Below are 12,970 nucleotides of genomic sequence, written 5' to 3'. Positions count from 1 at the left end.
AAAAAAAAAGTAAAAAACAGACCTGGAGGAGAAAGATAAGGTGTTTGCTCAACTTCTCCTAACAGTGTAATGCTCATGCTTCCATTTTTTAAGTACTGCAGTGTTTCCTCAGCCAAAGCATTACAAAGCCTTTTCCCATTTGAGGCTGCCTTAAGGCCCAGAAGCTCATAAAATAACACAAATAAATGACCACAATCAAGAGAGTCAAACCACCTCCACTATCAGATAACATTTAGTGCAAAATGTCTCCACACTCTGTGGGCTGGTAGGAACTCGTTCTGCTGGCATTCCCTTGGGGTGACCACAGTCTTCTGGGTCAGTAGTTCACCTTCTTCACACCAGGCAAGTTGTGCAGAAAAATGTCACAGCAGCTACCATGAGCATTATACCAGCTGCTGTGTCAGACAACACAGATGCAGCTGGAAAGGCAGTTCCTGCTGGGTTATGTAAGATTTTGCCTCAAATGTAGCTACACTAACAGGAAACATTGTGTCATTAGGAGACTGCAAGATAAAACTTTCAAGTACTCACTTTTCCTTTGCTTCTACACAACTTTGTGTTTTATCAGATAAAAGGTTCTAAATGAGTACTAGAGCAAACAGCAGAAAAAGAACATACTATTTTGTACGTCTTGGAAAAGTTATTGTGCTCTCCTATCAACCTAAGCCTCTCTACTACTGCTGTAGCTACTCTACTACTGCTATAGCCCCAAGTGCCTCAGGGCTTTTACAGCTTCATCTTGGTACTTTCATTAATACACACAGAATTAATATGCACCGAACAAGAAATGGTGAGCCCGATGGGAAAAAAAATCTACAGTTGGTAAACTTGTAACTGGCAATACTGATAGAAGCCCACCAAGAACAGCAACCAAGAGAACTGTTTGAATCATCAGTGTAATAATGTTTGTTGGCACAACATTTAAATCATCAGATAATGATGACCAGTAACAAGTCTCACATGCATCCCCAGCTTGCCAGCAGTGCCTTGCTAGCAGCAATTCAGACTGGTTTCCTAAATATCAATGTTTTATGCTGCAAACTCTAGTTTTGTAACACATTTCTGATTATTTTAAGTGTGTAGGAACTGCTGAATAGATATGTAGTATTAGCCCAATCCTCAAAATTGGCAATTAATAAGAAAAATCTTTAAGGCCCAGGTTTTATGCTTATACCCTGTTGACATTTTTCCCCTTTTTTGGGCTCAATGAAAAATTTAAACGTGCTCTATTATGTAATGTTCATAATTTCGCAAATACCCTGACTGAGGTCACCTGCAGGAGGTAAAGTTGTATGTTCTGGGTTTGCTTTTTAATTTATTTTATTTTTAACTTATTTATCCAGTGGTGGTAAAGTGCTTCTTTTCCACCACTTCATATCTACCATTTGATTGTGCTCATCAGCTATTTTATGGCTGCATTCCAGTAGCCAATAATGTAATTTTGGGCCATTTTCTAATAAAAGTATTCAAAACATAATTTCCTGATTTAGTGATCAGGTGAAAAGTTAAGTAACAACACTATGGACGACCTTCAGAGGAAAATTAGGTCAATCTCAACAATACATGGAAATGATTCTGTAATTAAACGATTTAATTACATTAACAGCCCTGCCTTTTGTGAGCCCTCAATTTGTTTAAATCCTGAACTAATAAACTGTCTTTGCATTTTCGATTGTCAGTGCACAAATGCCTTGGCACGTAAGTTCACACTCTGCTGAGTGCAATTTGACTCAGCAGAGGTGTGTCCGTGATTTGGCCGCGGGCCGGGAAGGCGGAATGAGCTGCGCTTCAGCAGGTGGAATGGAAGACCCCGCCCACTTTGACACCCTGAGCAGCCAGGGCATTGTACTCCGCCACAGCCTTCTCCGTTTGCAGCACCAGCACGTCAATCCCGTTCTTCTTCAGATAGTCCAGAGTGGATGCTGGAACCTCAGAAGAGAAAAGGAAATCACAAAGCAAGAATCAGATTATTTTCCCCTTAAACTGTAAGACTTGTAGAAAACCAGACACTAATGCCATTTGTTAAACATGACTTAAGTAATTGCCAGTAGCCAAAATGACAATGCTCAGATAGGTCTAAGATTGATTCCATTTTTTTTTCTCTTCAATAAAGCTACTTTTATACACACACCTCCCCTACCTCCTTAGCACGCTTTAAAATGCAGTCCTCTCTTACAAAAATAAATAGAATTGGAACTAAAGGAATTTAATCTGAAGAAGGTGTTATTCATCCCACCAGGAAGCTAGGCTTGCTTCTCACCAAGTAAAGCTCAGCACTTCTGATCTGAGCTTTCTATAGCTAGTTTATCTGCTGAAATGACACCCTGGCAACAACTGTGACAAGAATGCCTAATTACCAAAGTCTTTACAGCAGGCTAGAGAGCCAGTTATAACCTATGGCAAGAGGAAGGGACTAATGACATTCTGAAAAATTCTTCTTGTTCCATTTGCTCCTGTACCAGAACATAAACCTGTTTACTGCTTGACATGGACACTAACACAGAGGAGCTCAAATGATGTTTCTTTCAGGACCGGAGGGACCCCTGACAGGAGCTCATTCACAGTGATCCTCAATTTTTTCTCTCTCAGTGAAGCATCATCGATTTAATTTTTTTCCTCCTAATCAGAGGGAGAGGGAAAACAAACAGCTCTCTTTATGCTTGTCACAGAACAAAAACCTACCTGCAAAGCCTCACTCATGCCACGACCAATCACCACAGTTTTAACACCCTTCTTGACGACTTCTTCAAGGTCAGCTGGCTGCACTCCTGGAGAATGCTAAGTGTCAGGGAAGGAAAATAATAGTCTGTGTACTGACAGCATCAGCCAGGAAAGCTGCGTCTGTGTGTCCTGAACACAGAGCAGCAGCGTAAATTAGCAGAACCAGAATGTAACACAGCCCTTTTCTGTACACACACACAGTAGAATACATTAGAAACTGAAAAAGGTATTTAATATGCAGATGAAGGATGATAACTGATTGACAGCAAGATTATAATTCCTTATCAAACAGTCAAAGTGCAAAAAGATGCATTACAAATTTCTTAAACATTTATGTCTAATTCCTGGAATTTTATAAATATTAGCAGTTAAGGTGAAATCAATAAATTGCAACAATACTGCTGTTTGATTTCAAAATAACAAAATCTACTTGAAAAAAAACATTATTGCAAGCCAAAGTTTACTCACTTTAAATACAAAGAACTCCTCAGATAATTAAAATTATTAAATATTTTCTTGTTTAAGTTGCAAATCTCACTAAAGATGACTGACATTTATTAGGTAGGTTAATTTCAGTTAACAGCTTGTATTTCTGCACTATTCTTTATTTTGAGAAAAGAATATTTGAATCCAAACGCCTCAGAGAAAGAAGGAACTTACACAGCACGTTAACAGATGTTTTAAAAAGTATACCCACTTACTGCTATTATGCTTTAGATATGTGAAAGCATAAACACACCTATACTGTTAATATTAAACATTATTATGTTACCTAATTCTCCTCCTGGATTCAGTTTCTATGTATCTCCATGTGGTCAAGAGTAAGATACTGGACATCCTGTGGCTATCATTTGGCCCCTCTTTGATATGTATTTTTATTTTTTAAAACATAAATATGATTTGTCCCCCCTCGCCTTTTTTTTTTTTTTTTTTTAAGTAGAATTCTGACGTTCTGAAGTTTTCAAGAGGTCTGAGTTTCTCACTTGAAGTAGATAATGCCATGATGGACTCATGGAGAATGGAGCAAGTAAGACTTTCCAAGCTGAAACAAATACATGAGCTCCTAAAGCTGCAGGTGAAAAAAGCCTTTCATGGTAGAGTGCCACTTCCAATGAGTAAATAAACTTATTCCACAAGAAAGTCTTTAGCATAGCTGATGTCTGAAATTTCAGTAACAGAGATGATTCATCTTTATGGTTCTCCAAGTTCACGGAATCATAGAACACCTCAAATTGGAAGGGATCCACGAGAATCATTCACAGGACTATCTTAAGCTAAACCACAACTTCCAGATGCTTCTGATATTCTGACAAGCTTGCTCTGTGACCACTTCCCTGGAGAGCCTGTTCCAGAGCCCGAGCACCCTCTGGGTGGAAAGCCTTTTCCTAACACCCCATCTGAACATCCCCTTGCAGCTTGACTGCATTTCCATGGGTCCTACTGCTGGTCGCCAGAGAGATCAGCACCTTCCCTGCACTGCCCTGCCTCAGGAAAGTGTAGATTGTGATGAGGTCATCCCTCAGCCTCCTCTTCTCCAAGATGAACAAGCCAAAGGACCTCAGCTGCTCCTCACAAACCTTGCCCTCAAGGCCTTTCAGCATCTTCATCACCCTCCTGGAACACAGTCTAACAGTCTGATGTCCTCCTTATGTTGAGGTGCCCAAAACTGCACACAGAAGTCAAGGTGGGGCTGCTCCAGTGCAGAGCAGAGTGGGACAAGCGCCACCCTCACCTGTGCTGTGCTTGACACATACCAGGACATGTCTGGCCCTTTGGGCTGCCAGAACCAAAGGCTGTGTTCCCCTTAGTCCATTTACATTCTATATCCACACCTGGAATGCAGAACTCACTTGAATAGGCAGAGCTTTCTCAGACCCAATCACTCTAAGTACTTGTTTATGACAGAATAGGCAATGCTTTTCCTTTGGGGTTTTTTTAAGTAGACTCAAAACTTAGACAAGAAGAGTTGGTGTGTTTTACTGCAATTACAATAATTAGAATTCTGGGGAAGGTTTGCTGTCACGTGAGAAGCTCTCCTGAGACCTTAAAGCCACAGAACAAAAGGATTTTCTATGGTTACACAGGACACTTTGATGCTAATAAGAAACTAGTGTTACTAAAGGAAACATGTAACATGATGAAATAACTGTATCATTGTTGATTTCACAGCAGATTTTCTTGCCTGCTCTGTTCTCTGGCCTTCATTTCAGCAATACCTATGTCTTTTCTTCTGCCATTAGCAGATGGCACTGAAATGCATCCAGCCAGGGAGAGAGGGTGCCATTCATCCCCAAGGGTTAAGGCCACAATAACTGTTAGTGCTCAGTTACAGAACCTTGCAGGGCCAGTTATACAATTTTCCTGATGAAAAAATGCCTCACTATACAGCAGTGTGCCAGCAGAGGAGGAAAGGAAGCAATTTATTTCCAACTAGAGTGTAGGACATGACCAGCACTGCTTGTTTTCCACACTTCAGTTCCAGCTACCTCCAGGAAAAATGCTTAAGGAAAGTGGGCAAACTACTCCATCTTTAAAAAACTGGGCAGAAAATGCAGCTGTTGAATCTTACTGTTTCCAGTGCTGACAAAATTAAATTTTTGACAGTTCTTCTCAACATTGGAGATGCAATCTAGAAAAAGCTTAGTTCTATTTTTAATATTTTTGTTTGCTATTTATTTTAAAAGAAAATCACCTCACTCCTCAGCTGCAAGGATAGAAATGACCTAAAGCAGGAGCTTTACAAGTGACTTATGTAAGGCCTTACTTTAGATATGTATTTTTTACTCCCTGGATGGCAGAAAACCTACCTCTCTAGAGAACCCAACTATTCTTTTTCTCCTCCAATTTTAATTTAATACTGACTTGTTTTTCAAGTCCTCTAAAAACGTATGGATTTAAATGTTTTACTTGTGACAAGAAGATATCCCTTGTTAGAAACTTTCAAAAGAAAGCACAGCCTCCTAAAGGATAGTAAGTGCCAATAATTTGAAACCAAAATTTTCCAGTGGTTGGAATAAGTATAAAAATGAGATTGGGATGGGAACTAGTTGGGAACTTTTTGGCTATTGTTACCTGTTCTGCTTCTCCAGCCATGTGCATATAAAGCACAAAAATGATATTGTCAAACAAGCAGACAGTACCTCTCACCACAAAAGCCAGCCCTTTGAACAGCCAGTGAAAACTTATTTTTTGACAACCAGGACATAAATGAAATACATTTTAAAAGGTTACATACACAGCTACCTTTTTCTCTGCAAGGTGCAGATATCTTTGCATGACAGCAGCACCTTTCTCTTGGTGTTATATATTCTGCATAAACTGAACTCTGATGGGTTAAAAAAGTTCTATTCTCCCAAAGATTACAGTTGCAGTTGCAAACCCAAATGCTTTGCATTTCAGTTGTGTCAAAATGAATCCAAGAGAGCTGCATCCTCTGCATGGATACAGCTGCAGGTGCTGGGCCTGGTTACTACATTGTTATTTTGTGCTTTAACTTTTGCTTTGAAAATGTGGAACTTCTTTTTTCCTAGCCAATTATCTATCCCAGTGCAAGTCGTAATATGGGGAGTTATCAACATCAAGTTCCTATTGCAATATGTGCTATACTGCTTCTAAATCAGAAACATCAATACTGCTCCATGTACCTTCATCCAATTCTGATTGCATTTACAGATGAACTTTAAAAATTAAAAGGGCAAGCACTTAGTATATGCCTACCAAGAGAAGTCACTGTGTGATTAGCTAGACCATGAGAGAAAACAGTGCATGAGACACTGTATCTGCATATTTTTCCTCTGAAATATGTACAAGGGACCCCAAGGAAAAGGATAAAAAACTAAACCACATGCAATGTTGTCTTCCAAACATGCAAGGTCAGTTACTGTCTTTTTTTTTTTTTTTTTACTTTTCATAATTTCTTTCCTATCTCACTCAAGGTAAATTTTGTTTAGACAGTCTGAAGAGAGGTTGTTAATGGCATCTTATGACAACTGCACTCTTAAACAGATGAGGAATATTGTTTGAGAGCTCTAAGGTGTGTGAGAGTAGTCTGGTGAGGGTGGCTGTCAGAACTCAGGGCAACAAGTGCTATATCCTGTTGTGTGTAGGACATAGTGGGACTGCAGCCCTCTGACCCCTGCACAAAGTCACCTCCAAAATATACACTCAGTTCCTACCAGGAAAATCTAATGGCTAGATGAAAGAAAAGGCAGCTCACTGAATTTCTGGCTGGAACTTTAACACTGCTCTCTGGACCATTCTCAGAGTCCTGTTAAAATGCAGGGTACTAACCAGCAAACTTACATTAGTCCCGGTTTCTCGCCAATCCCATGTCCGGCTTCCTCCTGGCCATACTTTGCAGTCCTTATATGTTGTAGAGCAGCCTTTCACCTTCATCTGACCCCAAGAAAGGGAAGCAATTTCAGGTGAAGACATCACAAAGTTGAACCGAAGTCTGGAAAAAGGATATTTAATACTTAACATCAGGCCAACATATGCAGCACTTTAATAAAAATGGAAAATTCTGTCCTTGCCCCAAGGAGCTAGGAAGGAAATGCTGTTACAGACTTTATCCACGTGGTTTTGAGACAACAGACTTGAACTGAGGATCAGCAGATTTGTTGAATTACCAGTCCTCTTGGGGATTTTGTGCAGGATTTTGGGCAAATCATTTTATGTGCTCAATCTGTTCAAGTATTGGATGTTCAACTTTTAAGACTATCAACAGGGATCAGGTTCCAGAATATCCTCTCACATCTAGGTTTTAATCTTCTCCCTAAAATGAGCAACAGGGATGACAATAATTTCCTAGAATATCAGAAATATGCACTATTTCATTGGCCACTTTGTTCTTTTACCATTAAAGTGGTAAATGAGGTTAAAAGGAAATGCCAAACAAAGCCAACAGTAAAGCCATGAAGCAAACACTGTCACTGAGCAATTGCTACAGAAAACAAGACTTTCATCAGGGATGTAAAGGGGTCGAGCCTTTCCTCAGACACTGCTGACAGAGACCAAGTCACCCAGGTTTATATATCCAAATAAGAACTTGTCTAATTGTTTGACCTCCATCTTCATTGTTTCAACTTAAATCCACTATTTCAAATCCTTTCTGTTGGGGACAAGTAGAACGCTTAATCTTTGTCTTTTTCACCTTTTTTTTTTTCCTTGAGGATTTCACTCAGTATTTTTCTTTAATTTCATTTAGATTAAATAAACATCCCTTCAGTCATGTTTTCTAAGTCTCTGCTTATTTTGTCCCTTTTTCCTTTAGCAGCCAACTACTGATACACATCTTCCTTTGATGTCTGCTGTCTAGAACTTGACAGAGCCTTATCAGTGCCCCTGTAGTCCAACTGCTTTCTGGTGTGTGCCACAGTGATGTTGGGATCTGCTTCCACAATCACGGCTGGGCACCAGCAGGGCAGGGACTCTGCCTCACAAGCCCCCGTGTCAGCTCCCCACAGAAGCTTTCCCCTCCTCACAGTCCCTCAGATACTGCAGTCTGATTGCTGCAGCGATTCTGGCAGTGAATGGAAAGAGATGAATCACAGGGTGATGATAGCCCTGGAAATGCTTTGGACTAGCATGGCAGTCCACTGACACATCTCCAGGGCAGAGTCACCTTTCTGCCCTTCCAATTCACATGGTCTGAAATCCACATTTTGAAGAAAATTTTTCTCCAGTAAAAAGAGGTCCACCTCTGCCTAATCCACAACATCTCTGTGGCAGATCCTTCCAGATACACAGATTCTCATCCTTTATTTTTTAATTGTGTGCATTCACTTGGAATTTAATAGCTTAAATTCATTATATGAACCCTGGCAGCACAGATTAAAGGCACTGCCCTTGCAAAAGACAAATCTTTGGATGACCAGGCTTCCAGTCCTCCTGGAAGCCTCCCTTCCTGTCTTGCATGTGCTACAAAAGACGCAGCACTGCCAGACAGGACGTGCTCTCCCTGGATTGACTGCCAGAAGCAGATCTCAGTATCCCACCTAAAACATTGCATGAAGGAAAAAGTGCATTACTTTGGAGTTGGCACAGGACTGAGTTTGCCAGAGGTGCTTCTCACACAGGACAGTGGGGCAATTCTTTTCCTTCTCACTCCTGTGTGAAGTTGGTGGCATATGTGTCCTGTCAAACAGGAAGCAAGGGAAGCAGCTAGAAGGGACTGAAACTTGCTTGGATTAATACAGTCTAGATTCTCTCATTGCACATCCACAACGCAATAGATTCAAACAAAGATTTGTAAGATTATTTTTCCAAAGGTCTGTCTGAAGGGATATTCTAGCTGAAGAAATAACTAGCAGTAGTCCCAACAGAATGAAACGAAAGAGTAAGGGCTTGAATAAAGCTGCCAGAACCAGCCTCTCAAGAATGAAAATAATTTTTGCCTGTGCTACTTTTCAGATGAAATGGTAGAATTAGACCTGGAGGTTAGACAGAGGTGAATGAACAATAAGATGATCAGGAATATCACCTTCCCCAATCCAAACAGTATCACAAGGCTGGAACTCTGCAATCAAACAGGCAAAACTGCAAATGGGAGAGCAAGGATTCTATGCTATCTTTTATAAACAGCATAAAAATAAGTAAATAGCAGAAATGAAGCAACAAATCTTACAAGGCAAATAAAAGTTTATCCCCTAAAACTATTTCCCATAATACTGCCAGAGATTATCAGTAAGGTCAGGCCATTTGAATAAACAGGAATATCTTAGAGAGAGAATGAACTCATTGATAGAAACTTTGGGCATCCTTTCATGTACAGTGTGGTCCAATCACTGAGGATCAGGAAAATAGTTCTCAAACAAATTATTTTTTTAATTATTCATGTGAGAAATGTAAAGTATCAAAATATAAATGAACACTTAAGATCAAAAGAAACCTTGAGTTAAATGACTTGCAAGTACAACCTAAAATTGCAATTTCTGCAATCTGCAGTAGACCAAACACAAAGAGATGAGGAGCAGAAATTTAAACTCTCATGACTACAAGCAAAGTCATGAGAGTTAAAAAACATCGGAAATAAAGGAAGTAGAACTTAAAAGGAGGCAAAATGCACGTTTATGCCAGGAGACTATACTGAAAGAGAGAAATGAAGCGCTGGATAAGGATGGCAGAAGACAAAAGTAGCTGAGAAGGAAGCGGAAGAAAGCTGAGATTGAATTGCAGTTGGGTAAGCTGGTGGACTTTAAGATTGCCAGCGCACCTTTCTTCTGTGGAGGTAACCAGCAATAAATGGAACAAAAGAGGTGAACGAGAGCAGTGACCAGATGACATTTTTATTGAGACGCTGCAGAAGGAAAGGACGTTTTGTAAAATCCAAGGGGCAACCTGAGACTGAAGAGGATACAAGGGGAAGAGTAAATCGGTGTGCGTGAAGTTTTGGGCAGCACAAATTCCTGTAAGGGGTCACAAGACAACGTGGTTCTCCAGCGCTGCCTGGGAGCAGGGTCAGGAGGCGGGCGACTTCCCATTCCAGGGGATACAGCAGCCAGAGGAAGGTCAGGATTGAAAACTGACAGCAGCCAGGCAAACAGAAAGGACGGGAGAAGTTTAGATCAACTGCGTAGGGAGGGGGAAGGTGTCAAGTTCACGAAGGAGGAAAACACACTTTGGGAATTCGGCAATTCCTTTTCGCAAGGCACAACTGCCTGGTGACGGCAGTTAACCGGGGAGGTCACGGGGACCTGGCAGTGAGAGAAGAGGGGGAACAGCACTTTGTGAATACAGCAGAGAAGCAAGGAGACAAGGACAGAGAACGCTGAGAAGCACCGCGGGGCGGAGGAGGAAGGGAGCTGGGAAGGGAAGGCGCAGTTCAGGACAGCCCGAAACACGGCCTGGCGTGACGGGGCACAAGGAGCGGGAGAGCCACCGGCGCCGGCCGCGCGCGCCCGCTCCCCTCACGCCGAGGGTCCGTCACGCGCCCGCACTCACCGCCCCGCGCGCGCGACTCCACTGCCCCGCCAGGCTCCGCCTCCGCCCGGCCCCGCGGGGAGGGGGCGGGGCCTCCGGGCTGCCACGCTCTCATTGGGCAGCGGTCCCTGCCGGCCCCGCCCTCCGCCCGTTCCGATTGGTCGGCCCGTGGGCCTCCCCCCTCCCCTGCCCCGCCGTGTTTTCATTCCCCCTCGCCGCGCGCGGCGGAGGGGAGCCGGCTCGCGCCGCTCTGGCCGCCGCCCCCTGCCCTCCCCTGCCTTCATCGTCCCCCCGGTGCATTGTGGGATAGTGGCGGCCCGGCCCGGCAGCGCCCCCTCCTCCCTCCCCCTCCCCAGCTCCTTCTCCATCCCCAGGTCCAAGATGGCGGCGGCGGCGGCGGCTCCTCCGGCCCCATCCCCGCCGCCCCCTGCCCCGACGGGCCCGCGCTGCCCGGGCTCCTGGCCCAACTTCGCCGTTGTCTGCTCCTTCCTCGAACGCTACGGGGCCCTGCTGGACCTGCCCGAGCTGCCCTTCCCCGAGCTGGAGCGCGTCCTGCAACCGCCGCAGGAGCCCGGAGACCAGGGTAAGCGACTCCCATACCTCTCCCGCCCGCCCGCTCCGGGGCGGCCGGCTGAGGGGGGCCCCGGAGACGGAGGGGGGCCGGGGCTGTCCCCCCCCCCGCCTCCTCCCGGCCCCGGGGGTGGAGCGCGCCGAGGGAGAGGAGGGGCCTGGGATTCCCGGGGGGAGGGGAGCCCTCTCTCCCTGTTTTTTTTGGGGGGGAGCAGCTATTTGTGTGTGTATATTGGGGGGAGAGATGCCTGCCCCCGCGGCGGGCACGGGAAGGAGGTGGGGGACTTTCCCTTCCCCTCTCCTCCCTCTCAGTGCCGCCTGTGACCCCCCTCCGTCCCTCCCTCCCCCCCCCCCCCTCCCTGGGTTCGTTCCCGAGCTCTGTGCGGGTGGGACTCCTTGCAGAAAACAGGCAAAAGACGAAATTACTATTTTCGTTCAGCTTGGCGCTGGTAGCCGGTCTCTCTTCCACCTCCTCCCTTCCCCACAGCTTGGGGGGCGCCTCTTTCCCCCCTCCCCCCAATATCTCTGCCCGTTTTTACCTCTCCCCCGAAACAAGAAGGGCACACACGCACACACATATGCAAACACACGATAATGTCCCGATCCCCAGTGACCCCCCCCCCCCCCCCCCCCCCCTTCACTTTGGTGTATCTGGGATGCGGAATGGGGGTCACGGAGAAACCCTGAGCCCCCCCACGGCTCCTGTTGTGGGCCGTCTCCTCCCCACGAACACAGACAGCCATTGTGTGCCACCTCCATCCCTCTGTTCTCCCCCCTCCTCCTCCCCCATCCCCTCTTTCCAGTTGCGGGGGGGACAAGCTGTGTGCTCGCTGCTGCTCCCCCGCCGCCACCTGAGACGTGCGAGGTGGAGGCACAGGTTATGCACTCCGCTGTTTGCTTTCGAGCCGCTCTCGCTCTGCTCTCCTCCCTCTCCAGTAGCAGGTTTGGTTGCCAGACTCTCTAATCCCAGCTGCCCGCGATGGATGCGGGAGGGCCCGGGCCAAGAGAGCAGCCTGGGGAAGGAGAGCTGTGTGGAGGCGGCCGCAGGAATACCGAGGGGAGGGAGCTTGTTGCTCTTGATCTCTTGTCTCTGTTATTCGTTTGGTTGTTGCCTCTGCACTCTTGCCACATAGGGAGCCCGTGCAGCGCATGGCGCATGCTCGGCAAGGCCCCTTGGAAACTTCCTGCTGCTGGAGAAGCCCGGCTCTGGGCTGCTTTTGGTCCGACAGCCCCTGCTTTTTTCCCCAAAACGCGCTCGCTCTCGCCTCCTTCCCCACCAAGCCCACCCTGTCTGGGCCGGGGAAGGGGGGGGGTGGTTATGTGATTGAATCGGCGTGTGGGTGTTTCCTCATGTGAAGGAAGTTGTATTTTGCTAAGTGCAGGTGTCGTGTCTGTGAATTCACATCAGCCACTGTTAAAACAGAATGAAATATGATTAATGCGTTTCCTCCTCATGTTGTCTGTCAATATGAAAGAGACAGCTGAAATATACAAAATTCTTAAAACAGGGTTAGCTTTGTGGAAAACTTATATTTATATTCAATTCCCCCACCACTCCTGTACCTCTTATGTTATATAAAGGACTGTCTCGTTTTTGAGAAACCATTTAGAAATATGTTGTTTTGTTAAACTGTTGCAAAATTTATTAATAAAAACCACCAACACATTTAAAAGTTTGAATTTTTAGTGAAAACAGTCATTTTAAAGTGGTGTTTGCAAAGAAAACTTAATGCTCTTACTGTGTGACACAAAGTGAGTG

General features: G+C 44.9%; 2 protein-coding genes across 4 annotated transcripts in view; one reads left to right on the top strand and one right to left on the bottom strand.

Annotated features, from left to right (window-relative positions):
- Window positions 1-880: 880 nt before the first annotated feature.
- Window positions 881-11,368, bottom strand: AAMDC (adipogenesis associated Mth938 domain containing). 3 transcript variants are annotated; one of them, XM_038136569.1, is made up of 4 exons: window positions 11,242-11,368; window positions 7,024-7,174; window positions 2,683-2,778; window positions 881-1,929 (listed from the first exon to the last, which is right to left on the bottom strand). In XM_038136569.1, exons 2-4 carry the CDS (start codon window positions 7,153-7,155, stop codon window positions 1,789-1,791), a joined length of 369 nt encoding a protein of 122 aa, XP_037992497.1. In that variant the 5' UTR covers window positions 7,156-7,174; window positions 11,242-11,368; the 3' UTR covers window positions 881-1,788. The 3 variants fall into 3 exon arrangements, with proteins under 3 accessions (XP_037992497.1, XP_037992489.1, XP_037992506.1); XM_038136561.1 differs by lacking the exon at window positions 11,242-11,368 and adding an exon at window positions 10,663-10,764; XM_038136578.1 differs by lacking the exon at window positions 11,242-11,368 and adding an exon at window positions 8,751-9,004.
- RSF1 (remodeling and spacing factor 1) overlaps window positions 10,907-12,970 on the top strand; it is a 68,495-nt gene continuing 66,431 nt past the window's right edge. The window contains exon 1 of the mRNA XM_038136401.1: window positions 10,907-11,224. Coding sequence (XP_037992329.1) covers window positions 11,023-11,224 — 202 coding nt within the window. The 5' untranslated portion in view covers window positions 10,907-11,022. The remainder of the gene's footprint in view (window positions 11,225-12,970) is intronic.

The sequence above is a fragment of the Motacilla alba genome, chromosome 1 (assembly GCF_015832195.1).
Source record: "Motacilla alba alba isolate MOTALB_02 chromosome 1, Motacilla_alba_V1.0_pri, whole genome shotgun sequence".
Lineage (NCBI taxonomy): Eukaryota > Metazoa > Chordata > Aves > Passeriformes > Motacillidae > Motacilla > Motacilla alba.
Note: the sequence above shows the minus strand (reverse complement) of the source record. Positions and strands in the feature narration are given on the sequence as shown.

Excerpts from the sequence above, each read along its gene's own strand:
- AAMDC (XM_038136569.1), bottom strand. The coding sequence starts at position 7,155 with ATGTCTTCACCTGAAATTGCTTCCCTTTCTTGGGGTCAGATGAAGGTG. Across the intron at positions 2,779-7,023 it reads GGCGAGAAACCGGGACTAAT|CATTCTCCAGGAGTGCAGCC; the intron begins GTAAGTTTGCTG and ends CCTGACACTTAG. Across the intron at positions 1,930-2,682 it reads GCATGAGTGAGGCTTTGCAG|GTTCCAGCATCCACTCTGGA; the intron begins GTAGGTTTTTGT and ends TTCTCTTCTGAG.